We start from the raw sequence: 27,175 nt of genomic DNA on the forward strand, positions 1-27,175 counted from the left end.
AGGTGGTGGGGGTGGGGGGGTTACTCAAATATACTCCTGTATCTGTGATGGTCACAATTACAATACAGTCAGATTGCATTTGAAACAGGAAGTCAGCATACTTCCTGAGATCATGGCCCAGTTTCATACACATCACAGTTGTTAAGGCAGAGATATTAGATACTACAGCATATGCAGTTTGCTTATATACACAGAAAAGGAGCAAACAGATGGTAAATACAGACTTATTTCTTATATTTGCTGAATTTCTAATAATTTAAAGGCTTCAGGATTTTTGTCCTTAAAAACATCAACTCCACATCACAGCTTGCGTGACATGAACAGTCTAACGTAAGGTGGTAACCCCAGCTCACTGTACCCTAAAAGAGTAAAGCAGGCCAGCTGGAGCTCACTGTGCACCACAATAGCTGCTTTGACGTTGTGGAGGATGCAATATTGTCCTGATTACTGCAGGCATGAATGCAACTGGATGAGCAAGAAAAAGAGGGAGGCCTGGAAACAAAACAACAATGTGGCTTCATCGTAGCCCAAGAACACCACGCTGGCCCCATCAGCTGGCCAGTGTCAGAAAGCACCGGCTTTCTCAATGGATGTCAGTCACTGCACCACTAATAGCAGATGACATGGAACATAATGCACCAACTAGGAGAAGGAGTAATGGCTCATGAATTCAGCAGCCCTGAAGCAGGGATCTGTCAAAACTCAGCAGTGCATTGTGGGTTAATGTGTTTCATACACCTCCCCTCACCCTTCAGCCATCGCAGTACGCCGCTCATGCGTGTGCATGCGAGCAAACGCGTCTGTATGTAATGCCATGTCCCACCATGTCGCGGCTGCAGCCCGTCTGTGTATCCAGCCATGCTAAAACCATTTTCTTTTTAATTAATCACGCCAATAATACGAAGCAGCTTTGGTCAGAGTCCAGCTGCGAGGCTTAAGCGCCAATCAATGGTGCAGTTTTGAAAGCCCAGGGAGTGTCAATATTTTACAAAGTGCAAAACATGAAAGTCCTGGAGGCTCGGGGTGCCCCACATACAGTGCCCTGGGGATGCAGGCAGCCCATAAAGCTCCTGACTGCATCTCTGCTTTTGTTCCCGTGCAGAGGAGGGCAGGAGGCTGGCTCTGCGACCCACAGCCACGGCCTGTCAGTACGGGAAAGTTCATTTCTCACAAATACACGACAAAAGTCATTTTAATCCAGGAATCCACCTCCAGAATGGGGCATCTGGGATGTTAGATTCAGAAGCATTAGCAACATGTTTAAATGCAGCCACGACCTTCGATCCATGAGTCTATTAAAAATGTGGACGTGTGGAGAAACACTCATAGTTTCAGTCACATCACAAATATGGGCCCAGTGCAACAGGACCCACGTCAGTAACTGTTACTGCAATAATTCTGTATACTTGATAATATGATGAACTAATACTTACTTTAAAATGTAAAGTAATTAATTGTTGTTTTTGCACAACACTGGTCACTATATTCTTCATTCCGGTTAATACTTGTACAGCTGCTGTTATTGTGTATATATTTATTTATATTTAGATTTCTTCATACATTCTTATATAGTTCTATATTGTGTATTTTGTTGTACAGTTATTTTATTTTCAACTTTAATTTATATATTTTATCTTATTCTTCCCAGTTAAATTTACCCTTCATTCTAATTTGTGTTGTACAGTTATTTCATTGTTAACCTTAATTTATATTTTATTCCTTCCTAGTTAAATTTACCCTTTTTAATTTTTTAATATTTATTTCCTTTCTTATTCATAGCCTTTTCCTTTTTTGTTTTCTTTAGGTCACGAGCAGTTGTCCAAGCATTTCACTGCATATCGTACTGTGTATGACTGTGTACGTGACAAATAAAATTTGAATTTGAATTTAAAAGTAACGTGTTCGCGTGTTTATATGTGTAAAATCGTATCATACAACTGACTGTCCCAAAAATCTGAACAGAACGAGGAAAAAGGCTTTTAGATGCGCTGTTTCCTGGACAGTGTTACTGTGGGGGAGTTTAAGTCCACCGTAAAGGAACGAGGAAGAACTCTGTTAGTCAGCGTGGATGTTTCTGTTAATGATCTGTTATTGTGCCACATGTTTGTGCAGAGTAGTTATGTGTTGCAAGTGTGTTTGAGCTTTGCTGCCATGATGTCAGGTCTCGGTTAGAAATGAGATTCTTACCTGAAGGACCAATGAAAGAATTTTAAAAAATGAACTTGGTTCATTTCAAAGGGAAACATGTTGTTGTCAGTGTGCAGCAGATGGTTCAGTGGAGGATAAAATGAAGTGACATGATCATTTTCACAGTTGTTTTTTAAACAGGGTGTTTTTGTTTTGTCCTGGATGTTTTCAGTTACAAATAAATGAATAAATAGAAATAATAATGACTAAATGTTGCAACATGCTGATTTCCTTTCACTTAGAAGTTGTCATTTTACAGCGTGTTTGTTCCATAGCATTACCTCCTATTGCAATTCAGTTCTCATTCCATTTATTTGGTTGCTGTCAGTCCAATTCCCAGAATGCCTGCAATCAGTGATGCTGAGCGCTCCAAGGCTGTGGGCCAGCCTGTGTGGAAAGCTTGGCCATTATCTGAAGCTAATGGGGCAGACACAGGAGGTGGAAATGACACAGTACAGAGTTCAGATGCTAGCTATCACTTCAGGAAGTAGTCACAGGCTGATTAAAGAATCCAGTCACTGGTGTCACTGGTGAACTGTGATGACTGACATTTGTCTTATTGGCTTCATTTGCTGAAGCAGCAGCTGGAACTTCGAGCAAAGAGTCAAGAAAAACATTTATTTTATTGATTTACTTTGTACACAAACAAGATGTGCTGTGAACGTCTCAGAGAGACACACACATGCATATATTTATACATATAACATCTTTTGCACGAGGTTCGTATCAGAGTTTTAACCCCTGAAAGCTCTTTTTTTGTACTTCTCTGATTCTTTCTCTGTTCAAATCATTTTAATACAGATTTGGAGATTACAGGTTTCACTGCTCGCTCTCCAATCCTTCAAAGTTTTACTTTAACAGTAACTAATTTCAAAGCTGAAAATCACTCCACCGCGCTCTTTGTGAAGACATGTATACTTCATACAAATGTAAAAAACAGTCAACTTCACATGTTTCAATGGTTAAAATCCACAAAGTCAGTTTGCACTGGTGTATACTGAACTATGTGCAAGTCGTTATCAGCAAAAATGAGGAATCAGTGAAGCAGTTTGAGAAATGATGAGAAATGCAGGGCTGTAACTCGTCTTTCCTTTGGTGTAAATATAAATGTAAAAACCAATGAAACGGGCAGAGTCAGCTGTTATTCGGGTGTAGTGACGGGTACCTCAAAGTATGTGGCACCATGATGAGGAACTAAACGACATGTTCATGCTGTCAGGAACAAACATCTGTGGTTGAGTATCACATGGTTCACTTATCATTTTTGGAAACTATAATAAAAACATTTTGACTGTTTTTAGTTTGAAATCCACCATAAACGATCGTCTCTTTGCATTAAATTAAACTGTAATGTCGATATCTCAGGGTTACAGTACTGATATTTTGTAAAGATGAACAGAGATGTCAATAACACAGTGTTAGCTCAGTGACACAAAGCTGGAAGCTGCAGGTACCACAGCCATGAACGCACAGAGACGCACACACAAACACTGCCCTCTGCTGGTTACTTCCTGAGCTGCAGTTTCAGGTTAAACGACAGATGTCATCTTCCAGCTTAAAAACAAACCTGTCCTTCACCTGAACAGCTGATCCAGCAACCCAAACACGTGTTTTCGATTGTAGGAATCAGCCAAAGTCCAGATCTCATCTGCCAATCATAATCGAGTTTTCATGTATGTTCATTTTCCTTGTTTGTTCTCAGTGCTTTAACCTACACTGGTCAGGTTTGAACCACCTGCCTCATATTGTGTTGGTGCCTCTCTGTAGCTGCCTGTCCTGTCAAGGCATGGACTCGATCCCTGATCTGTAGCTCGACTGGATCGGGACGTGGGGACTTTGGAAGCCAAGCCAACACTCAAGCTTGTTGATACATGGTCTGTACAACAATGCTTAAGTAGGTGGTGAGTGTCAAAATAACATCATAGCAGGACCCAGTGTTTCCCAGCTGACCTTTGTGTGTGAGCAGAGGAGAAGCCACAGCATGCTTTAGAATCTGCACAGATGCAACGTGGACAACAGTACAAGAATAATAATAATAATAATAATAATAATAATAATAATGATTGCATTTATATGCCGCTTTTCGAGGTCCCTTAAAGCGCTGTACAATTCCACTATTCATTCACTCTCACATTCACCTACCAGCAGGCGGCAGGTGAAGTGTCTCGCCCAAGGACACAACGACCGAGACTGTCCGAGCCGGGACTCAAACCGGCAACCTTCCGGTTACAAGACGAACTGCCAACTCTTGAGCCACGATGGCCCCAGAGCCTACGTGTCACACCTACAGCAGCTGCATACACTCCTGCATGTTGTTCATATGCATGCCAGGAGAGCTCACGCGTCACTGACACAGCAACGCTTACACAGTGGGCATCGCAGCACTCGCTGAACCTGCTCTGTAACTTCCTGCATGCTGTCATTTCATGACTGTGTGGTTCCACTTTCACTCTGCAATTACACAACTCACAGCTGATTAGAGACCATTTAGGAGGAAGAAATTTTTGATCATGGATCAAACCTTACAGTATCACCCTCAAATTCAGTGAGAAAGACTCTAGGATGAAATATAAAGGCAGAGGGCGTGGCTAAGATCTGGAATTAAACACCTGAATTCAAAGGCAACGAGGTAGCCCAGTACTTTTGTCTATCTCAGCTCTATGAGGCTGACTGCATAACAGGCAGGTTGATAATCAGACGGCCTGCCTGGCTGGGATGGCAGAGCTTTGCTTAGGAGACATTAATGCCACTCTGGGCCGTCGCTAGCCTTGGTTTCAAATGCTTGCAAAGAGCTGATGTTGTGTTATGTGTTGTGTAAGCAATTGATTTTACAGACTAAGATAAAATTATAATATTGGATGAACATGCAATGCAACATATAATGCATCTCCAGCCATGATAGGACTGGGGTATACTCTGGACAGGTCACAAATGAACCTGTCACAGTTTGGGACTTCAGAGTAAAGCCCGAGTGCTCAGACAGAACCCTCAGTGTATTTCCTCATGTGGGGAGATCAGGACGATAACTGGCTGCAGCTCCTGTAATTAGCCAGTACCTTACTGCTAGTCTTTGATGAGCCTCACACACCCTCTGATTCTGTCCTGGACTCAGAGAGCTGTGGTGGACTGTGGAGTTTGCACTCTGATAACACTTCAACCTCAGGTTCTGATGTCTCAGATGTTTTCTGAGACTGGCTCTGGTTCTCCAGTGGAGCTTGGGGTTGCTTCTGTTGAATCCTGGGTTCTGGTGGGTCCTGCAGCTGGCAACTGGAACCCATATGCAACTGTCTCTGCAGCTCCTCAGCGCTGTGGGCTAGCATGATGCTCACCTTCCTCTGGTGGGCCAGGGCCTCCTCCTTGTCGTTCAGCTACACCAGAAAACACAGTATTAAAAGTCAAATAACATTTGTTACAAAGGCCCACCCACAGAGCTTGTTGCACATCACTTTGTTGCAGACGGTTGGTCACTAGTGGACTTCTTTCGTTGTCAGGTTACAGACGAGCATTTGTATTTAAATTTTCGGAGTTTTTCTATAAATTAACATTTCTTGATGAAACCGTTCTATCACAGAGAAATATTTTTGCAGAAGAAGCTGAGCAGCGGTGGGGCCTCGATCTCTTTCTTTCTCACGACAACAAGATCTTAGACGAGATACTAACCAAGTCCAGCAGCTTGTAGAGAGTCTCTAAATGTTCATCAGGCATCTTCATCTCCAGACCAGAGGGGAGCAATGCCTTCAGCCTCTTACTTACACTTATTAAAGGACTCTTGTTGGCACCTGTAGACAAAACAGATTGAGAAGCATTTGTAACATGATTTGTTTACATCGTTTTCACTGTCGCAGTGCAAACGTTCCCGTGCCAGCTTCCTTTAGCTTTGATGTCCGAACAGACAAATGAAGACAAGTGAGCGTAATGTCCACCGTCCTCTGCATAATTACTATCACTTAAAACAAACTGCTTCCATCAGTGACTGTGTCTGATTTGTTCAAAGTTATTCCACGGAAAAAATCGACATTTATTTTGAACGGAGGTCAAATTTGCGTGGCTTCAATACACAAGTTAGTTTTTGCTTTGCCACGAGAGGCGCATCAGTGGCAGCTTCTGTTCTGAGCTTTTTAGGGGGTTTCAGTGTTTGTCTTTGTACTTCTTTAGTACCTTGTTAAGTATTTGTGCACTATTTTTATTTTTTCACCTAAAATAATAAATCAAGTCCATGTGTATCTTTAGTTATTGCAGCTGATTCTGTGTGGGTCGGGGGAGAGTCGTTTCTCTGACCAGCTGTGTGAACACCTAATAATTGTGAGCTTTTTGTTATGCACAAAAACAACATTGTTTTCTTTTATTTATGGAGCATTATTATTTAATAAATGCTGATAATTTATTTTTGAGAAAATGTTATGTACATCTGCTCTATGTTAATAAAAGTGTGACATCTGGGACACAGCTTTGACTAAGAACTCTCTTTTTGTTCTTACTTTATGGCTTTAAAAAAATAAATCGAGATATATCTTATATCGCCATCCAGCTAAAAAATATCGAGATATGAATTTTGGGTCATATCGCCCAGCCCTAGTCTCAGGCATCTACTGATCAGAAGGTTGGTGGTTCGATTCCTGGCTTCCCCTAGTCTGCATGCCAAATATCCTTGGGCAAGATACTAACCCCAAAGTGCTCTCCGATGCATCCATCGGAGGATGAATGCGTGTGAATGTTAGTTGGTGTGTGAGTGGGTGAATGCACAAGTTGTGTAAAATTCTTAGTGCTCAGAAGAGTAGAAAGGTGCTATAGAAGACCCAGAACCAGTCCAAAAGCAAACGATCCAGTTAGTGTAGGACGTTATGTTGACAGCAGACTTGCCTTCAGCTTTAGAGTGATTTGATTTCTTAATATTGGCCTCGGCTACGAGCAGGAACTCCTCACTTCGCTTCCTCAGCTGTTGTTCAAAGGCGATGCGAAAAGCATCTGCAACCATCAAGGCCTCTTCTTTCCTTAAGCGCTGAGCATCCAGCTGTAAAACATACAAACACTAACGCTTCACACCACGGTAAACATTACAGTGGACACAGATGTACCCTGAACACGGTGCACCGAGTGCAAGAGGAACTACTTAATGACTGACACTCAAGAGAAAACCTCGATAAAGACAACAGATGAAACAAAAACTGGGACGCCCCCCTTCTGAGGGGTCCTGGGGAGAATATCTTATTCAAATATATTTAAGCGAGTAAGAAGAGAAAGGAAACCAAATTCTGGAATAAGAAGAGAGGACTGTTCCTAAATATTAAGGCTTCCTTTAAGTTTGAATGATAGTAGACCAATGAGGGGAGATCTAATTTTTGAAAATGTTGGACTTTGCTAAACTCCAGTAATGTCATATGTTGCCAGGTCTGCCCTCTTAAGACAGGGACGTGCTGTCCAACCACCAACCAGGAATCACAGGAATACAAAAACCTCCTTGTGTGAGTCATAATATGGTGACTGATCATGTTAATAATGTGGTTTGTATGTTGATTTATTAGGTTTGATGTATGCTAAGACTCATGACTCATCTGAGTTTAATCAGTAGCTGTTGAATGATCTTCTGTATATGTATATTAGGCAAGGCAAGTTTATTTATATAGCACAATTCAACAGCAAGGTGATTCAAAGTGCTTTACAGAGACATTAAAAAACAAAAACAATAAAAAGCATGATTTAAAATTGATTAAAAAACAGTAGATAAAATCAAAAATCAAAACAGATAAAATCAGAACAGTAGATAAAATCAGTAGTTAAATGTAAGTTTTGAAATTTAAGCTTAAAGTGTGGATTTGGTGCTTTATTCAAATGCAGCTGAGAACAGGTGAGTCTTCAACCTGGATTTAAATAAACTGAGTGTTTCAGCTGATCTGAGGCTTTCTGGGAGTTTGTTCCAGATATAAGGAGCATAAAAGCTGAATGCAGCTTCTCCGTGTCTGGTTCTGACTCTGGGAACTGATAAAAGACCGGATCCAGATGACCTGAGGGATCTGGATGGTTCATACTGGGTCAGGAGGTCACTGATGTATTTTGGTCCTAAACCATTCAGAGCTTTATAGGCCAGCATCAGAACTTTAAAGTCTATCCTCTGACGGACAGGCAGCCAGTGTAAAGACCTCAGAGCTGGACTGATGTGGTCCACTTTTTTGGTCTTAGTGAGGACTCGAGCAGCAGAGTTCTGAATGAGCTGTAGTTGTCTGACTGATTTTTTAGGTAGACCTGTAAAGATGCTGTTACAGTAATCAAGCCTACTAAAGATGAATGCATGGACTAGTTTTTCCAGGTCCTGTTGAGACATCAGATCTTTTATCCTTGATATATTCTTGAGGTGATAGTAAGCTGACTTTGTTATTGTCTTAATGTGTTTTTCTAAGTTTAGGTCTGCATCCATCACTACACCCAAATTTCTCGCCTGGTTTGTGGTTTTTAGATGTATAGATTGAAGTTCTCTGGTGACCTGTAATCGTTTTTCTTTGGCGCCAAAGACTATTACCTCAGTTTTGTTTTTGTTTAGCTGGAGAAAATTGTGGCACAACCAGTCATTGATTTCCTCAATGCATTTACCAAGAGCCTGTACAGGGCCTCGGTCTCCTGGTGACATTGTGATATATATTTGTGTGTCATCTGCATAGCTGTGATAGTTTATTTTGTTGTTGTTTATAATCTGTGCCAGTGGGAGCATGTAGATGTTAAACAGAGGGGTCCCAAGATGGAACCTTGGGGAACTCCACATGTGATACTTGTCTGCTCAGATGTGAAGTTACCTATTGATACAAAGTATTTCCTGTTTTCTAAGTATGTTTTGAACCAGTTTAGTACAGTTCCTGAAAGACCTGTCCAGTTCTCCAGTCGTTTGAGTAATATGTTGTGGTCAACTGTATCAAATGCTGCACTGAGATCCAGTAAAACTAGGACTGACATTTTTCCACTGTCTGTATTCAGACATATGTCATTAAACACTTTGGTCAGAGCAGTTTCAGTGCTGTGGTTCTGTCTGTATTCAGACAGAACCACAGCACTGAAACTGCTCTGGATTTAACATGAATGTTAAAATCCCCAGCAATAATTACACAGTCGAAATCAACACAGATCACAGACAGCAGTTCACTGAGGTCATTAAAAAAGTCTGTGCAGTATTTGGGAGGCCTGTAAACATTAAGAAACACAACTTTGGATGGGGCCTTCAGCTGTAAAGCCACATATTCAAAAGACTGAAAACTTCCAGGAGATAGCTGCTTACATTGAAATGATTCATTAAATAAGACAGCAACCCCTCCTCCTCTCCTGCTCGCCCTGACCTCACTGATAAAACTGTAGTTAGGAGGGGTCGTCTCGATGAGAACAGCTCCACTGTTACTTTGGTCCAACCAAGTTTCAGTTAGAAACATAAAATCAAGGCTGTGCTCAGTGATTAAATCATTAATTAAAAATGTTTTCCCAGCTAAAGATCTAACGTTTAATAAAGCCAACTTAAGTGTTTTAGAGGTATTACTTGGCCGCTCGTGTTTGGGAGCAGTCTGTGGCACACAAGGTATGTTTACTATGTTTAAAGATCTTTTAGAGTGCAGCTCTCTGTGTTTTGACCAGGCCACATGTCTCCTGTCACCTGAAAGTACAGAGATTTTAAAACCTTCTAGTAAACAGGGTCCCAGCCTCTCCTGGGAAAAGTCACCACTGCCATAATCCTCACAGCCCGGACCCTCCACACATCACACATCAGACTGTGGAGACAGAGCATGAAGAGGAACTAAGGGGGGCGAGGCTGGGCAATGTGACTTCGATTGCTCTGTTGAGGGTGGGGCTCGATGACGAACCTTTGGCTGCTCTGGTGGGGGGTTTATGGGGGACAAAAAGAGCCGGGGGGTAGATCTGAGCCCAGCACTGAACCGCTCCATCATCTCCTCAGTGAATTTCAGGTGTGGGGAGGAGGGAGAAAGGGAGGGGGAGGAGGGTGATGGCCTGTCAGGGGTTTGGGGGACTGGGGAAGCTCGTGGTCCCTGGTCTGGCTGATAAGGTAGCGTGAATCGCTACCTTATCAGCCAGGAGTGGAGGCCCTGGGGTGCTGATCCCCGACTACCAAAACTAGCGACTGGGACATGGAGTGGCACCTCTCTGATGGGGAAGGAGTTAGTGTGTGAGGCTGAGAGGTACCGGCTAGAAAGCGTCAGGTTCACCTCAAGCACACCTCGGGCTCTGGAACCAGTCTGCTGGAGGGGAGCTGGACTCTGTCTCCGTCAGGAGTTGCCCTTTGTGAGAGGCGGTGGGGTGGGTATCCTAGTATCCCCTCGGCTTGCTGCCTGTATGTTGGGGTTTCTCCCAGTGGATGAGAGGGTTTGTTCTCTCGCCTTTGGGTCAGGGAACGAGTCCTGACTGTCGTCTGTGCTTGTGCGCCAAACGACAGTTCAGAGTACACAGCCTTCTTGGAGTCCCTGGGCAGGGTCCTTGAGAGGGTCCTTGAGGGTGCTCCACCTGGGGACTCTGTCATACTGAGAGACTTCAACGCTGGGCAATGATAGTGAGACCTGGACAGCCTCCTGGATCTGAACCCGAGCGCCGTTTTGTTACAGTTTGTCCATAATGAACATCATGATTGAATGACTTTGTAATTGTGTCATCAGAGCTGCGACCATGTGTGCAGGACACTCTGGTGAAGAGAGGGGTTGAGCTGTCGACTGATCACTATCTGATGGTGAGTTGGATCAGGTGCCGGGGGAGGCCTGGTGCACCAGTTCATGAGGACCGTCATGAGGACAGTGAGAGCCATGTGGACTGTATTCATCTCCACAGGGACATAATAAGTTGCCCAATAAGCAAACTAAAAGGGAGGCTGGAATGCTGCATTTCAGACACTCTGATAAGTCTTCACATATCCTTCACCAAAACCTCTGAACCTAGAGCGTGGATGCAATTGTCATGTATATTGTTTTGACAGTGTAAGCAGTTGTTGTAAAACCCCTGCTGAACATCTGCTGACCTGTGTGGTGCACTCTGTGTAGTATTGCGTATTGTAATTGTAGATTTCTAATCACTTGAAAGGTTTTAAACATGTTGAGACCAGAAGTTTTGGTCTAAGCTGACTGATAGATCCGCCTCCCATTTGCAACAGGAGGGCATATTGATTCATTGATTTTATAGAGTGTCCTATATATGTTAGACAGTAATTTAGGGGGTTTGAAATTAAGGAATTATACCGCACTTGGTGGTAGTTGTAATTTGACTTGACCAGGCTTAAATTTCTTTTTTTACTATAGATTTAATTAGTTGATATTCTGAAGTCTTTTCTTGTTAAACACATTTTGTATAACTACTGCCAAACGGAATAATATCTGTTCCTTTGAATATATGTTCCAAGTATTTAATTCCTTTATTTTCAATTCAGTTTTATTTACACAGCGCCAAATCACAACAACAGTCACCTCAAGGTGCTTTATATTGGCAGACCCTACAATAACACAGAGAAAAACCCAACAATCATATGACCCCCTATGAGCAGCACTTTGGTGACAGTGGGAAAGAAAAACTCCCTTTTAACAGGAAGAAACCTCCAGCAGAACCAGGCTCAGGGAGGGGCGGGGCCATCTGCTGTGATTGGTTGGGGTGGGGTTTACAACTCCAATCTGGGAGTTTATCATATCATTGTTCTGTAGTATGTCAGGGTTGTTCCAGATAGGCGTTTGCATGAAGACTCCGTCATTGTTACAAACTCCCACCATGCTGTCAGAGAAGAGCTGATGTTGATGCTTTTAAAGCATCATGTCGTTTGATGTTTGAGCTGATAAATGGTCTGAAATCTCTGGATTAGTGCAAAGTTTTACATCTGCCCAGGGCTCATCTAAGAGGGTGTGTTTAAACCATCCTGAGATGAAGCCTGTGGGCTAAGAAGTGTTGTTGAAAGTTAGGCAGATCTAGTCCTTTGTCCTTGGTCCTTTGTAGTGTTTTTAATCTGATACACGGGTTTATCTTTCCAAAGGAATTTAGAAATGGACAAATCCAGAGATCTGAACCAGTCTGGTGATGGTTCACTCAGGATCAGTGAGAATTATTTATTTATTTTTGGCAAGACAATCATTTTTATTGCAGCGACCCTTCCCATGAGTGATATGGGTAGAGATTTCCATCTAGCCAGATCGTCTCCTACTTTCTTTAGAACTGGGATGTGGTTTAATTTAGTTAAATCTGCAAGCTTAGTAGAAACATTAATAGCTAAGTATTTAATATTTCCAGATTGCAGTGGGGCAGAAGAAGAATTATGGAAGGAGCAATTCAACGGAAGAACTACAGATTTTAACCAGTTTATTGAATAATCTGAAACTCTTGAAAAAGAGTTTATTAGCGTGACTATCTCAGAGAGATTGGTTTGTGAAAGCAACACATTATCTGCACAGAGACTGACTTTATGTTCTACATTCTTGCATCTGATGCCCTTCATTACTGCAGCCTGTCTAACTGCTGCTGCTAGTGGTTGGATAAAAACTGCAAACAGTGAAGGGGAGAGTGGGCATCCCTGCCTGGAGCCCCTCAGGAGACAGAAGCTGGAGGATGTTTGGTCGTTTGTTCTGACACGAGCTGTTGTTATATTTTTAACCAGTTCCAAAACCAATATTTTGATTATTCAACATTTTTTAAATCCATGAATCAAACTGAATGATGCATAGATGATAATAACTGACCCGAATAGAACAAAAGTTGGAACTTGGTGCAGTGACAGAGTTACATGACGTTTACCTCCTGTTGTAACTGGACCAACTGCTTCCTGCTGGCAGCAGCAGTCCGACTACATGGACACGGTTCAGTATCAAACGCACACTGGCAGGCTCCCAGTACAGTCAACTGGAAAACAGAGATTAGAAAGGATACGACTGAGTACAAGTGCAAGTTAATGATAATTAACTGTGTTGCCCAGCTGTGGCAGAGTGGTTCAGGGAGTGATCACACACCAGCTGTGCATCTAATAACGTATTCCTCTTATTTAGTGAAACACCTGGAAGCTGCAGCCTGGTTACCTGTTGTATGTGGTAGCGTGGTCTCCTGCTACAGTTACACTTATAACTGCAAAACTGTTTGTTATTTGATCATTATTCACTACATAACGACTTACTTGTTATATTTGATCTTATTTATTGCTTTAAAGCATTAAGTGAGGGGCTACAAACTTTATTTCATCATAGCTGTTCAACACAAATGACAACACATTCACCTTTCAGTGTAACAACACATGCAATCAGTAAACACGCTTCAGGTAAACAGTGTGAAGGTCTTATTGTTTCTGATATGATGTTTGGTGTGGACCCTCGCCCTCCTCGTAGACACACCTATGGTATCATTTCAAATCACCTCGTTCTCGAGTCTTTGTATCCACAAACCTTTCAGATAGCTTGACCTTGAGGTCGAGGTCACCGAGAGTCAAACTGCTCCGAGATTCTTAGCAGACACATCTATGACATCGACCCTACGTTGCCTCGTTCTCATTGCATTCACAGATTTGGGTGTAAATGCTGAGGCGTACAAACCCTTACCTATTACTGGCCCTGCTGTGCTCTTTGGTAGGGTAAATTCTTGTTCCGTTCCTAAATGAACGATTACAGATCAAAATTAAGCTGTTTTTACACGTTTTTACATGAGCTTCAGAAGTGTACATGGAAGAGAGTCAAGCTGTGCTGATGTTGATCGGTTTGTGACTTCCTGCATCAAAGAGTCAATGCTAGAAAGCAGATGAGCCATAACAACATTCAAATCAGCACAAATGCTTTAAGCAGCTTTTGTGTTGCTGAGAATCACAGCGTGCTATCCCACCCAGCGACCTCCCCCATCGTCTCTCACCTCCAGAACACCTGACTCGGTGTCCAGGCTGTACTGAGGTTTGGTGGCTTGGTAAATTCTCTGCTCCTTCACGTTCAGCATGGAGAGAAGTTCCACGTACTGTCGCTTCAAGGCTGCAGACAGACACACGTTAACCCTCTGCATCACATATAACTTATACAAGCATCTACATGTGTTGGACTCATTTACCAGAGTTTTCTGCTCGGAGCTGCTGGCTCTCACTCTCCATCTCCTGCAACTTGTCAGTCAGAATCTTGTTCTCACCTGACATTCTGATCATAAAGCAGCAGCGTTATGATGCAGGTAAGAGACCAGAGACAGAAGTGTATGCAGAGTTAATCTGACCTGTTGTGCTTGTGCTCCCAGGACTGCTCAGATTTCTTCATCTGAGCCTGAGAGAAGCTGAGCTCCCACTGCAAACTGTTCACCTCCTGCAAGCGATGAAGGATTTATCTGCAGTTTCTGATCAGTTTTCAAATGTACAGTCTAATCGCCCACATTTCATACTCTTTCTGATACTATGATGACGTCGGTGTCTGTTACAATAAACACATCAACTCTGTCGTCTCCTTGACTTGGTTAAACTTTAACAGTTTTCATGCTTGTTTTGACAACATAAAAATGCTCTCAGAGAGCAATTCCCATTTAACGCTGGATTGCTAGTACACTGCTGAAAAAAAGGACCACTTCAGATGTCAGTAGGGGAAAAACATCATGCTGATATCTATGCTGACATGAATAATGTGTTAAGAATGAAAGGATGCCACATCATCAAAATGAAATTCAACCTGTAGAGGGTAGATTTCAAAGACACCTCGAAAATCAAAGAATTATGCAGCAGTCTGAAATTTCATTGAGCAACTCAAAACAGTGCTCGGTAGTTTGTTTGGCTCTCAGGTGCTTTGTGCATGCCCAATGACATCCAGGCATGCTCCTAATGAGATGATGGATGGTGTCCTGCAGCATCTCCTCCAGACCAGGGCCTCACTGAACCGAGTCGTCTGAGATGATACCTGCTGGATGAACTGAAACAATGTCCCAGAGCTGTTCTACTAAATTTAGGCCAAGCAAGCGTGGGTGCCAGGTAATGGTGTCAATTCCTTCATCCTCCAGGAACTGCCTGCACACTCTCAGCACATGAGGCCGGCCGTCGTCATGCACCAGGAGAAACACAGGAATCATTGCACCAGCATATGACAATGTCTGTGGATCCAAGGATTTGATCCCAGTACCTAATGACCTGTAGAGGTCTGTGTACTCCATGGATATGCCACCAAACCAGTCACGCTGAACGATGTTACATAAACATGTCTTTCTCCATTGCTTCAGTCACATGTGCTCAGGGTGAACCTCCTCTCATCTGTAAAATATTCTCACAGACCGGCCTTTCAGGTGTCGCGGATAAATACAACAAAATAAAACCAGTACCAAAAAAAAGAAGATTCATTCATAACTGGAAAAGACCCAGGGAAACAGAGTTGATGATAAGAACCATACATTTCACACCCGAGCCTCTTTCCTGGTACCAAACGACTCACAGACAGGTACTGGTCCGTGGCCCGGTGGTTGGGGACCGCTGCACTAGAGGACGTCATGAAGTTTGGTCCTGATTGGTCGGTCACCGGCTGTTCATTTCGGTCATTTTGTAGCTCTGTGCTCTTCCTGTTTCTCCTGGCAGAAAGAAGCACATACTGATCCTGCTAATGGGCTAAGGACCTTCTATGGCCCTGTCCAGCTCTTCTAGAGTTGCATCCTGTCTCCTTGAATCTCCTCCATACTCTCGATGGGAGACAGAGCAAAGCTTCTGGCATTGTACGTATACATATGCCATCCTAGAGGAGTGGGGCTACGTGTGCAACCTTTGTAGGGTCCACGTATTGCTTCATGCTACTAGTAGAGACAGTGATCGCTGCAAAATGCAAAACTAAAAAAATCTGAAAAATCAGGAGGAAAAAAAAGTCAGTGGTCTCCACCAGTAGACTCTTCCTGTTTTGGGGGTTTTCTCATTGTTGTCCCTCTGGTGCTATTAACTGATTAACAACCCCCTCTGCTACATAGCTGACCTGATCACCATCCCATTACTGACTTGATGCTACACTGCGATTAAAAAAAGGTTCCTTTCAAAGCACAACTTGCCTCATTTACCCATTCACACCCATTTACACCTCTACGCTGTTTCTACGTGCTTTCTGTCTAACTTTCATACCCATTCATATTCTGATGGATGCACTGGAGAGCAACATGGGAGTTAGTACCTTTCCCAAGAATATTTGGCATGCAGACTGGAGCAGACAGTAGGTGACCTGCTCTACCATCTGGGCTACAGCCACCCTAGAACAACCTCACAACATCTTTGTCAGAAGGATTGGATCACAACCAGCGGGAGGTGCACTGAGAAGGGCATCTCTGTGCTCAAAGAACTGGGAGCTCTAAAGGAATCTCATACAGGGTATTTGGGAAGTGGGGGCGGGGCTGGCAGAGGGAGGCTCTCCAACTTATATCATCACAGCACGAGTCTGTCATCCCTGTACAAGAATAGATGTGTAACATAAAACCAGGGCTGCAGGACTGTTTCGTGGCCTGTTAGGGGAGTTAACAGGATAGTTAAGACAGATAGGGCGCTCTCACACCTGAGACAGCTGGGGGGGAAACCCTCCTTAAACCTTCTGAGGTCTCTCGTCTTACCAGATCCTGGATGGGACATGTATTTCACTCAAGAGGGGGCCATTATTAAACCGACACATTCGATTGGAGATTCTGGGTCTTTTGTGGCAGCATCTTTTCATCTTTTTGACTCCCCAGTTATGCTGATGAGGGTCTACCTGTCTGGGATGACTATAAATTTGCTTTTTACTTACCAACCCTAGATTTTTTTCTTGGTGGAAATCTTTTTTCAGATAAATGATACCCCTGAGAGGCACTTTATCTGAGGGAGCAGGCCATCTCTTTTCCCTCTCACCACAAAAAAAGGTCAACACAGACAAAACAACTTGGCTTTTGAATCAACCATTGGAAATGTACACACAATATGCCATTTCTCCCACTCTGTATGATCAACACCTGAATCTTTTGTCAACATCCAAGTTTGAAACTCAATTGCTTAAAACAAAGCAATGTTATTTTTGAAATGGGAGATAAGGCGGTAAACTTCCTGTGCATCAGAGCTGCTGCCCTGTCAAGATTAATCCCAAGGATAAGACTGTGGGACTCGCCAGTCTCTCTCAAACTGCTGTTGAAGCAGGTGTGAGTTTGAGATCTCGCAGACTGGAGCCTCTGCCAACCTTCCCAGCGCACCCTCACTATACGTTTATGTGTGCCAGGTCTGTCCAGCATCCTCCCCACCCCCTGATCTAACTCCCCACCAGGATGTGATCAGCTGACAGCTCAGCCCCTCTCTTTACCCGAGTGTCCAGAACATATGGCCGCAGATCTGATGATGCAATTACAGAATCGATCATCAACCTGCAGCCTAGGATGTCCTGCTGCCACGTGCACTTATGGACACCCTTATGTTTGAACATGTTAAGGACAAACTTTGGTTTGCACATAAGTCCTGTAACAAAATGCTGCTCCCGTTCCTCCCAGTCACATCCCTCCAGGTCTCACTGTCATTGCCTGCATGAGCGTTGATGTTTCCCAGTAGGACAACAGAGTCCCCAGTTGGGGCACCCTCAAGGACCCCGCCCAAGAAGGCCGGGTACTCTGAGCAGTCATTCGGCGCTTACCCTCTCATCCACCGGGAGAATCCACAACATACAGGTAGCAAGCCGAGGGAATACTAGGGTACCCACGCCAGCCCGCCGCCTCTCACCCAGTGCAGTGAGTCCAGCCCCTCTCCAGGAGACTGGAGAGTGAGCCCAACTATATCTTTCCAGTACCTCTCAACTTCACGCACTAACTCAGACAACTTTCTCACCAGAATGGTGACAGTCCATGTCCCAACCGCCAGTGTCTGTACCCAGGAATCAGCCTGCCAGGGCCTCCGCTCCTGCCACCGCCCAACACACATTGCACCCGACCCCTACGGCACCTCCTGCGGGTGGTGGGGCTTCAGGAGGATAGGCTCATGCTAGGGCTGCTCAATTAATCGAACATTAAAAATGACTGAGCCGATTTTTAGCCCCTCCCTCGTGCTTTACTCTCGCGCTGCTCCGTGTGGCAAATCGAGCGCACCTCTCTGCATTTCGAACACGCGTCACAACAATTAAGACAGCGGTCTCCAACCTTTTTTGCGCCACAGACCGGTTTATGCCCGACAATATTTTCACGGACCGGCCTTTAAGGTGTCGCGGATAAATACAACAAAATAAAACTAGTACCGGTACCGAAAAAAAGAAGATTTATTCATAACACACGTGAAAAGACCCAGGAAAACCGAGTAAACGATAAAGACGATAACAAAATAACGCTGAAAACCGATAACCCTGAAAACCAGACATTTCACACCTGAGCCTCAACTCTCGCGGCCCGGCACCAAACGACTCACGGACCGCTACCGGTCCGAGGCCCGGGGGTTGGGGACCGCTGATTAAGAGGACCCGAGGGAAGCTCGGAAAGCTGAGCAGAAGTTATTTGGAGAGGAGAGTGACTGCTGTTGGTTGAAAAGAGGTAAAAAACTTCAGTGGTGTGGAAACATTATGGGTTCGCGAGTCAGACGTGCACCAAGTAGACACAGTGTGTAAACTTTGCTACAGTAGCTGCACCACAGAGCAACACTGCAAAGTTCACTAAACACAGATGTTTACATTTTTCATTTATTTCTTATACTGCAAACATTTGCACTGTTATCAGTATTTGCACTATTTATTATTATTTTTTGACAATCTTTAAAGTCATTATCCAACACATTGTTATTGTTAAATAAATATCGTCAAATAATCGAGATCTCAATTTCAGTGAAAATAATCGTGATTGTCATTTTTGCCATAATCGAGCAGCCCTAGCTCATGCCCCTTTGAGCTGTGCCCAGTCCGGGCCCCATAAGCTAAGGCCCGACCACCAGATGTTCGCCCGTGAGCAACCTCCCGGGGTTAGGTGTAGGGTCCCGGTAATGTTATACTAGGCAGGGTGAACTGTTCCTTTGATCTCATAGGGGTCTTCTGAATCGCTCTATGACTGTTTCCTCACCCAGGACCAATTTGCTGTGGGAGACCCTACAGGGGGCAAAAGCCCCCCTTGATAACATAACCCTCTGGTCAGCATGTAACTGCAAATGGAAAAACCTTTTTACAAGAGTTGTGTTAAACAGGAATAGCTTAGTTCATGAATGTTGAGCAGGAAAGAAGAATTTTAGCACTAACAGATCGATTCCTTACAACCTTATCTGAGTTTCTTTTATATTTTTTTTTAATTTATGTACTTTTAATTGAGTTGCTCTTATATAAACCAGAAATGACGTTACCTTCTCGAGTGCTTTGGCTTTCTCCTCAGTTTTCTGCAGCACACTTTTAGTGTGACTTGTAGCTTTGTCAAGAATGGCCTGTGAACAACACACACAATAGTTTTCAGTCATCAACAGATTTCTGTGGGACTTTTATGCAGTTTATAACTACAGAAACTAGTTTCAGTTTGACTAAAGGAAAATGTTTTTACACGTGAAACATACGGCTCAGTGTTACATTAAATGCATGACGTGCACATACTTTTTAATCAGTGGTGTTCTATGAGGGCACACAAGGCAGGCACTGCTTGTGCAATGAAATTTAAAATAATTTAATTCAAAGTAAAGTCAATCTTTTAATTTCAAACACACGAGCCATAAAGTTTCTCTAATTGCGTTTGGTTATTCTGGATAAATCTGTGGGCTTAAATAAGTGTTTATATTTGTTTAGACTCTCTCTTTTCCAATGACTAACTAACTTCCTCCAAACCATCAATGTGTGTATTAAAGGAACTGTGATGCACTGGTTTGAATTCTGTCTGATAGTTTTTGTATATTAATCGTGAGTCTTCACACAGGAATGGTAATCATCTATGCAAACAGATGACACAAATGAGTTAAACTACCAACATGTCTTAAAGACATAAAGGCACGGATGTCCCAAGATTTCCTTCTAAATTCAGACAAACTGGCAGATCAGACACACCAAACTGTGCAGCGCCTGGATTGATTAAAGTAAGCCTATCACTCAGCGCCTCACACATAATAATGTCATGATTCATAGAACTGTATAAGATCAACAGGACTCCAAGAGCCTTCATCAAGAACTCAATAGGAATGTGACGAACAACACTTCAAGTAGCCATGAAGTTCGGGGTTTAGCAAGGAGATGCTGTGTCCCCACTGCTGCTCTGCATAGCCTGAACCCCTCACTAAGATCACCAACAAGACTCCTCTACATGGATCAAGCAGTGTTCCAGAAGTGGACGAGACGTGGATTCACTGATCCATACCAGTACGATCAAAAGCAGTGATATCAAATGTCACTCAGACTGGAGAAATGTAGTCGGATTGTAACGAGGGGGAAAGTAGGCAGAACCAAGGGGGTTGTGATATTTGATATCTTGCAATTCCTCTGCTCAAGAAGACACTTCACAGCATCGACGGGCCAATGGATGGGGGAGCGTACTGTAAAACTTTGGACGAGAACCTCCTTCCCAAGCCTGAACACTATAGATCAGTCAAGGATGGATCATCTAGCATGATAATGACCTAAAACATATTGCCATGGCAACAATAGAATGGCTACAGAAGCATATTAAGGTCATGGAGTGATCTACAGACCTCAATGCTACAGAACAACCTATGAAGGAAGCTGAAGCTTCAAGTTGCCACCCAGTAGCCAAGAAACCTAAAGGATTCAGAGTTTCTGTAAAGTGGCCCAGAATCCTTCTAACATATGTGCAAACCTGGAGACCAACAACAAGAAATGTCTTAATGCTGTTCTTGACAACAGGCTTTCAAGGTTCAAGGTTCAAGGTTCTTTATTATTTGTCACATGCATAGTTATACAAGTATAACACACAGTGAAATGTAGCCTGACACGCTCCTCGACATGTGCAAAAATTTGGGGGGGGGGGGGGCTGTAGAGGAAGAACATATATATATACACACATACATTTCTGTTTCTCATCCCTTCTTCTTTGATAACTTCTTAGAATTTTTTATTTTTTTTTTAAGATTATGGAATTATATATATATATATATATATATATATATATATATATATATATATATATATATATATATATATACATACATACATATATATACATACATATATACACACATATATACACATATACACATGCGTTCTGCTGTACGGATCACTCTCTGGAGAGCTTTTTGGTCCTTCACACAGCTGTTCCTGAACCACGATGTCATGTTCTGTGTGAGGATGCTCTCCACAGCGCCTGTATAGAAAATCCTGAGGATCTTTGGAGAGACCCTGAACTTCCTCAGTTGTCGTAGGTGATACAGGCGCTGCCTAGCCTTTTTGGTCTGGACCTGAATGTGGGCAGCCCATGTCAGGTCTGAGGAGATGTGGACACCAAGATACTTGAAGGACTGCAGTCTGACACAGTCTGAAGTGTAGAGGGAGTAGAGCAGTGGCGAGAGGACACATCCCTGAGGTGCTCCTGTGTTGATGGTGATGCTGTTGGAGAAGCACCTGCCCACCCTCACCACCTGAGTTCTGCCAGTGAGGAAGTCCAACACCCATGCACACAGACGGCTGTTAAGTCCCAGATCCCTCAGCTTTGTGAACAGTCTGCAGGGCACTATTGTGTTAAATGCTGAACTGTAATCAACAAACAGCATTCGCACATAGTTACTCTGTTTCTTGTCCACATGGCTGAGAGTGGTGTGTAGGACGTGGGCGATGGCATCCTCTGTGGATCTGTTGGATCTGTAGGTGAACTGCAGCGGATCTGTGGTGTCTGGGATGGAGGAGGAGATGATGTTCTTCAGCAGCCTCTCAAACACCTTCATTACTACCGAGGTCAGTGCAACTGGCCGGTAATCGTTCAGGGATGAGGGTTTGCTGTTCTTGGGCACAGGGATGATGGTGGATCTTTTGAAGCATGTGGGGACCACAGACTTCGCCAGGGACTCGTTGAAGATGTAAGTGAACACACCTGCTAGCTGGTCAGCACAGCAGCGCAGCAGACGGCCGGTGATGCCGTCTGGCCCCGCCGCTTTCCTTGTGTTCACTCTCCTCAGTGCCGCTCGGACGTCATGCTCCGCGATGCTGGTCACCGGTCTCTCGCTGATGACGTCACTGTCCTCGGTAGTCAGGCGGTAGATAGCATTAGCCGCCTGGCTAACCTCGAAACGGGCATAGAACCGATTCAGCTCGTTGGTGAATGCAGAGTCGGCGTTGATCGGCGCAGTGTCCCTGGCTTTGTAGTCCGTAATGGTGCGTAGTCCGTGCCACATACTCCGTGTGTCGCCCTGGTGGAAGCGGGACTCCACACGTTCCCGGTACCTGCGTTTGGCATCTCTCACCGCGCGCCGCACGCCGTATGAGGCCACTTTGTAGGCGCTCATATCGCCAGTGGCGAGACCCGCGTTGTGGGAGGCGGTCCTGGCGTTTACTGCAGTGCGGATCGATCTGTCCATCCACGGTTTCTCCCCAAACACTAAGTCATGTTCTCCTTTAAAATCAAACTTTTATTTCACTCCGTTTTCTTTTTATAATTTATATTAAAACTTGGTTCAATCTGGCGTAATGTCTTGCAAAAGTCCTAAAAGTATTGTTAATAGAGTCCAAAGAAGTTAAGCTAGCTACTATAAGCTGTAATGTGCTGCTCTACCTTGCCTTGCAGAATCTTCAGAGCTTCATATTTTCCTTCAAAGTAACGGTGTGCTACATCAAGCTCACAGCATAGTCCATCTATCATCTGCCAACAAAGAAGCAGCACTTGTTAGTTTCCAGGCTACAATCAAGTTGACAACATTAGTTACATTAGCTCTACTTTTGTCCTACCTTAGTTGCTTCCTGTAGTCTTTCCTTGAGTTCGTCTTTAGACAGGTCCACGAGTGAGCCTATACAGTCACAGAAGACGCTCTTTTATCAAGACAACATTGTCAGTGTAGTCAAAGACGTTCAAACTGAGCAGAGGCTGCAGAACCCAAACTAGCTAGCGTAGCTGTGTAACTAGTGTCGTATGATAACATTTGAAACACTATGTAAAATATTTCTAAAAAGCCAGAGATGTGAGTCACAGGGACAGGATGTTTAACTGCTAAGTTGAGTGAATGAGTAGATTTCAGATGTTCTTTGAAGACATTTCATTGCTGATCCAAAAAGCTTCTTCACGTCCAACTGAAAAAATCCAGTTATAATTAAAAATGGTGAAATGTGCTGATATGGTGTATATTCTTTGGTGTCTTCTGTACAACAGTAAGAAACACATGTTAGAAAGTGTTACCAAAGTATGACAGCTCCCGCTGGGCTCTCTGCTGTGTCTCTGCACTTTTTATTGTAGGAGTCCAGACGGCCTCTCCTGCTCGACTGCTGCACTGCAGCGGGTCTGTCCTGAGCAGCCGACTCTCTGAGCGACCGCTCACTCTGTCACTCTTCATCCTAGTGGAGCTGAGTGCTGTTGTGACTCCTATCCCATCACCCAGGTCCCCATCCACCATGTCATCCTTCAGGCTGCAGTCCTCACTGAGCTCCTCCATCTGAAAAAGGTCCCAGCTAAACTGGACACAGGCCACATACTGGTTTCATCACAGGTGGTCAACACAAGTATTTAAATACTGCGTATAGACAAGTAGCCAGTCCTTAGATATTCCTACGTACACCAAGTACAGAAGTCTGGATGGGATTTTTATGATTTTTGCCTGAATGTGTAGAAATTTTTTATTTGCATTTTTCCTTGTTTCATTGTAAATGAGGTACATGTAATCATTATAATATAACATTAAAATGCATGACACTGTTGATAAGAAGCTCCAGGAACATGAAATGCAGCCTCGTTTTCTGTTCAATAACGTGAGGATAACACGGACAGTTGTTGCAAAGTAACACACTGCACTTGTTACAGTAATGGGTGTAACTACAGCTGAAAGTAAGAGACAGACGTGGAAGGAGGAGCCACTTTATGCTGCCTGTAACATCGTTTACTATGACTGGTTTGGCAGTGGGTCAGTGATGGCCTGGGGATATGTCCACGGAGGGACACAGACCTCTACAGGCTAGCCACTAGCACCCTGACTGTCATTAGGTATCGGGATGAACTCCTTGGACCTGCTGTCCAAGGTGCACTGATGAAGTGGGTCGAGGGTTCCTCTTGGTGCACGACGATGGTCAACCTCAAGTATCCAGGCAGTTCCTAGAGCAGGGGTGTCCAACTCCAGGCCTGGAGGGCCGGTGTCCTGATCTCACTCTGGGTCAACGCACCTGAATCACATGATTAGTTCGTTACCAGGCCTCTGGAGAACTTCAGGACATGTTGAGGAGCTAATTTAGTTCTGGACCACCAGAACATCCCCTCTGCCACCTTCCCCTGGGCCAAAGACCTCCTCACCAACCGGCCCCAGTCTCCAACCCACCCGACCACCGTCATCATTAAGTATACCGATGATACCACCGTGGCTGGTCTCATCTCTAACAGACATCAGACAGTGTGCAGGGCAGAGGTAGAGAATTTGTCCTGCTGCTGCTCAGAAAACCACCTGAAACTGAACATCCAACCAAAGAACTCATCATGGACTTCAGGAGGCACAGACGAGTCCACTCCCTCTCATTAAAAATGGAAAACAGGTGGAAACTGTCTCCACCTTCAGGTTTCTCGGGCACCTACGTCGCCACCAACCTCAGTTGCACTTCCTCCGTGTCCTGAGGAAGAAAAACTTGGACCAGGAGCTGCTGGCCTTCCACCACTCCTCAGTGGAGAGCGTGCTCTCCTCCTGCCTGGTGTTGGTACACAGGGGCCAAAAGAGAACAAGGAGGCTGCGCAGAGGCTCATTAACACTGACCAAAATCAATGGCTGCCCGCTGCTACCACTCGAGGTCATCATCAGCTCCTCCTGTCTCAGGAAAACTAGGGCTGTTACAGGTGACCCCTCACATCCCACTCACCACCTGTTTGACCCCCTGCCCTCCAGACGCACCTCAGGTCAATCAGGGGCCACACCTCCAAACGACCTAACTCACACAGGACAACTCCTGAACAGTTTTTACTCTCCAGCCACGTGCACGCTGAACTCAGAAACCACTACTTGACTGTTTTTAATGTTAATACACAGTCTTATTCTCCAATTTATTATGTGCATCAATGCTACTTTCTAATTATTACCTTTGCATACATTTATATTCCTTTGTTGTATTTATGCATGAGTCTGTATCTCATCTTTTTCGTTGCTCATCTTGAAATCACGCTGGCCAGCTCGCCGCTTTTATTTTGAAATCACTTCTCTGCTGCAGCACGTGGGAGCTAGCTTGACTACATTACTTTAAGTGGAGGCTAACAAAACTATCATACAGCAGAGACTAAACACACAAAGCAAAAGAATACAAATGATTATTAGACGACATGTGACAGAAACAACGTGCATTAAAGGTATGAAGTGTTTTTAAAATGTCAAAATTTATGCTGTTTTCTGAATGACTTCCTCTTACCTGCGAACCTGAGACAAAGGTAAGCTTTTGCGTCTGCTCCGACCCGGATGAAGATCCGTTTTAATGAAACTATAGTTTCAGAGCGAAACCTGCGAAGTTAAAGCGGAGACGGAAAAAAGAAAGTAAAAATACACATTAGAAAGTCCAAAAACAGCTTTTCGCCCAGCAGCGACCAACCGCGTCTGAAACCTCCAGCACAGTGCACGCGCCAACACGAAACGACTTCCGGTGTGTCAGATTAACTGGTTTTTATATTAACTGGTTATGTTTGTTTACACAGGCTTCTTTCATCGTTTTTAAAGAGTAGTCGCATGAAGATTAAATACCTCAGCACAGAAATAAAAGTTGCACTCAACAGTTCATCGTTATGTGTCTAGTTGGGAAGTTTATTAACCAGCATTATTATCATGCATTGTTTATTATAAGTCTACACACTCATACCTTAAAAACACCTCGGAATATAATATGATGCGTTTACAGAAGTCAATCAATTAATTTCTCATCTTAATTTACATGATTTTCACTGTTGAGGCAACACACAGCTGTGCTCAGGAGAAGCAACGTGTTGCTGCAACGTGTTGCTGCAACGTGTTGCTGCAACGTGTTGCTGCAACGTGTTGCTGCAACGTGTTGCTGTTTCTCTACCCTAATGTAGAATCAGCATAAAGAAAGAAGTTGTCATTAAAAGACACATTTTTCTCTAACAGTTTTTACTGTTGCGTGTATCAGAAGGCTGTGCGTCAGACTGTTGATTGTGCAGTAAAAACATGGTTACAGATTGTTATAGACTTCTTTAACGTGGAAGAGAAGCTTACCTGAAAAGGGGGGGATGTCTCTGTAGACGATCTACCCAAGAATATTTCTTCATATATATTTTTCTTTCTTTGCTTCCTCCACAATGACGGGCATAACAACATGAGTTAAGAGTAAACTGTACTCGGAGACGTGAGGACCAAACTAACATTAGTTAGTCGTTTCCCTGTAAAGTGTTTTTCTACTAGAACATCTCACTCACCAATTCAAATATAAGCACCTTTTCTAACATTGTCACACATTCAGTCCCATTAATGCACCAGAGAGCAATTTGAGGTTAGTATCTTGGAGACTGGAGTAGCCGCGGATCAAACCACCGGCCTCGCACTGGTAGGTGACCTGACCCAGCTCCTTGTGCTGAACTTACCAACAATCATTAGTTCTGAACAGGTCACATTTGCAAACGAAGTTTAATGAACAACCACCAGCATTTATAAAAAAAAAAAAAAAAAAAAAAAAGAAGTTTTATTTAAAACAAAACACTTCTTCGATATATTAAAGTCTGTGGTTGCAACTGACGTTTCTTGTGATGAATCAGCCAGTAAACTCCAATGACGACCTAACAAAGCCTAAGTTTCCCGTGTGTGGCGCTGTTAGGTCATCCATGTTTTCATAAACCTTTTTCCAAGACTTTCCATGGCCCAATCCATTGGGCCCTCAGTGTGGGGAAGCATCCCTGTATGGAACTGACCTCCCCAGCCCAGTGTTCAATCAGTGCTGCTAGTTTCAGTCACTGTGCACATGTCCTGTTTCTAAGGTTGGAAACC

The 27,175-nt window shown here is 43.7% G+C and overlaps 1 protein-coding gene across 3 annotated transcripts; it reads right to left on the bottom strand.

The window, feature by feature from the left end:
* Positions 1 to 2,777: 2,777 nt before the first annotated feature.
* On the bottom strand, positions 2,778 to 25,820 carry ccdc125 (coiled-coil domain containing 125). Of its 3 annotated transcripts, none has more exons than XM_085424274.1 (12): positions 25,596 to 25,820; positions 23,401 to 23,669; positions 22,956 to 23,014; positions 22,783 to 22,869; positions 19,430 to 19,507; positions 14,374 to 14,459; positions 14,218 to 14,300; positions 14,029 to 14,141; positions 12,934 to 13,038; positions 7,048 to 7,198; positions 5,848 to 5,966; positions 2,779 to 5,555 (listed from the first exon to the last, which is right to left on the bottom strand). In XM_085424274.1, the coding sequence occupies exons 2-12, from the start codon at positions 23,651 to 23,653 to the stop codon at positions 5,268 to 5,270; spliced, it is 1,422 nt and encodes a 473-aa protein (XP_085280400.1). In that variant the 5' UTR covers positions 23,654 to 23,669; positions 25,596 to 25,820; the 3' UTR covers positions 2,779 to 5,267. The 3 variants fall into 3 exon arrangements, with proteins under 3 accessions (XP_085280401.1, XP_085280400.1, XP_085280399.1); XM_085424273.1 differs by having other exon boundaries at positions 23,401 to 23,674; positions 25,596 to 25,819; XM_085424275.1 differs by lacking the exon at positions 12,934 to 13,038 and having other exon boundaries at positions 2,778 to 5,555; positions 23,401 to 23,674.
* Positions 25,821 to 27,175: the final 1,355 nt, after the last annotated feature.

This window comes from Rhamphochromis longiceps, linkage group LG12 (assembly GCF_057381845.1).
Source record: "Rhamphochromis longiceps isolate RC_006_pf linkage group LG12, R_longiceps_female_GT1.1, whole genome shotgun sequence".
Taxonomy (NCBI): Eukaryota; Metazoa; Chordata; class Actinopteri; order Cichliformes; family Cichlidae; genus Rhamphochromis; species Rhamphochromis longiceps.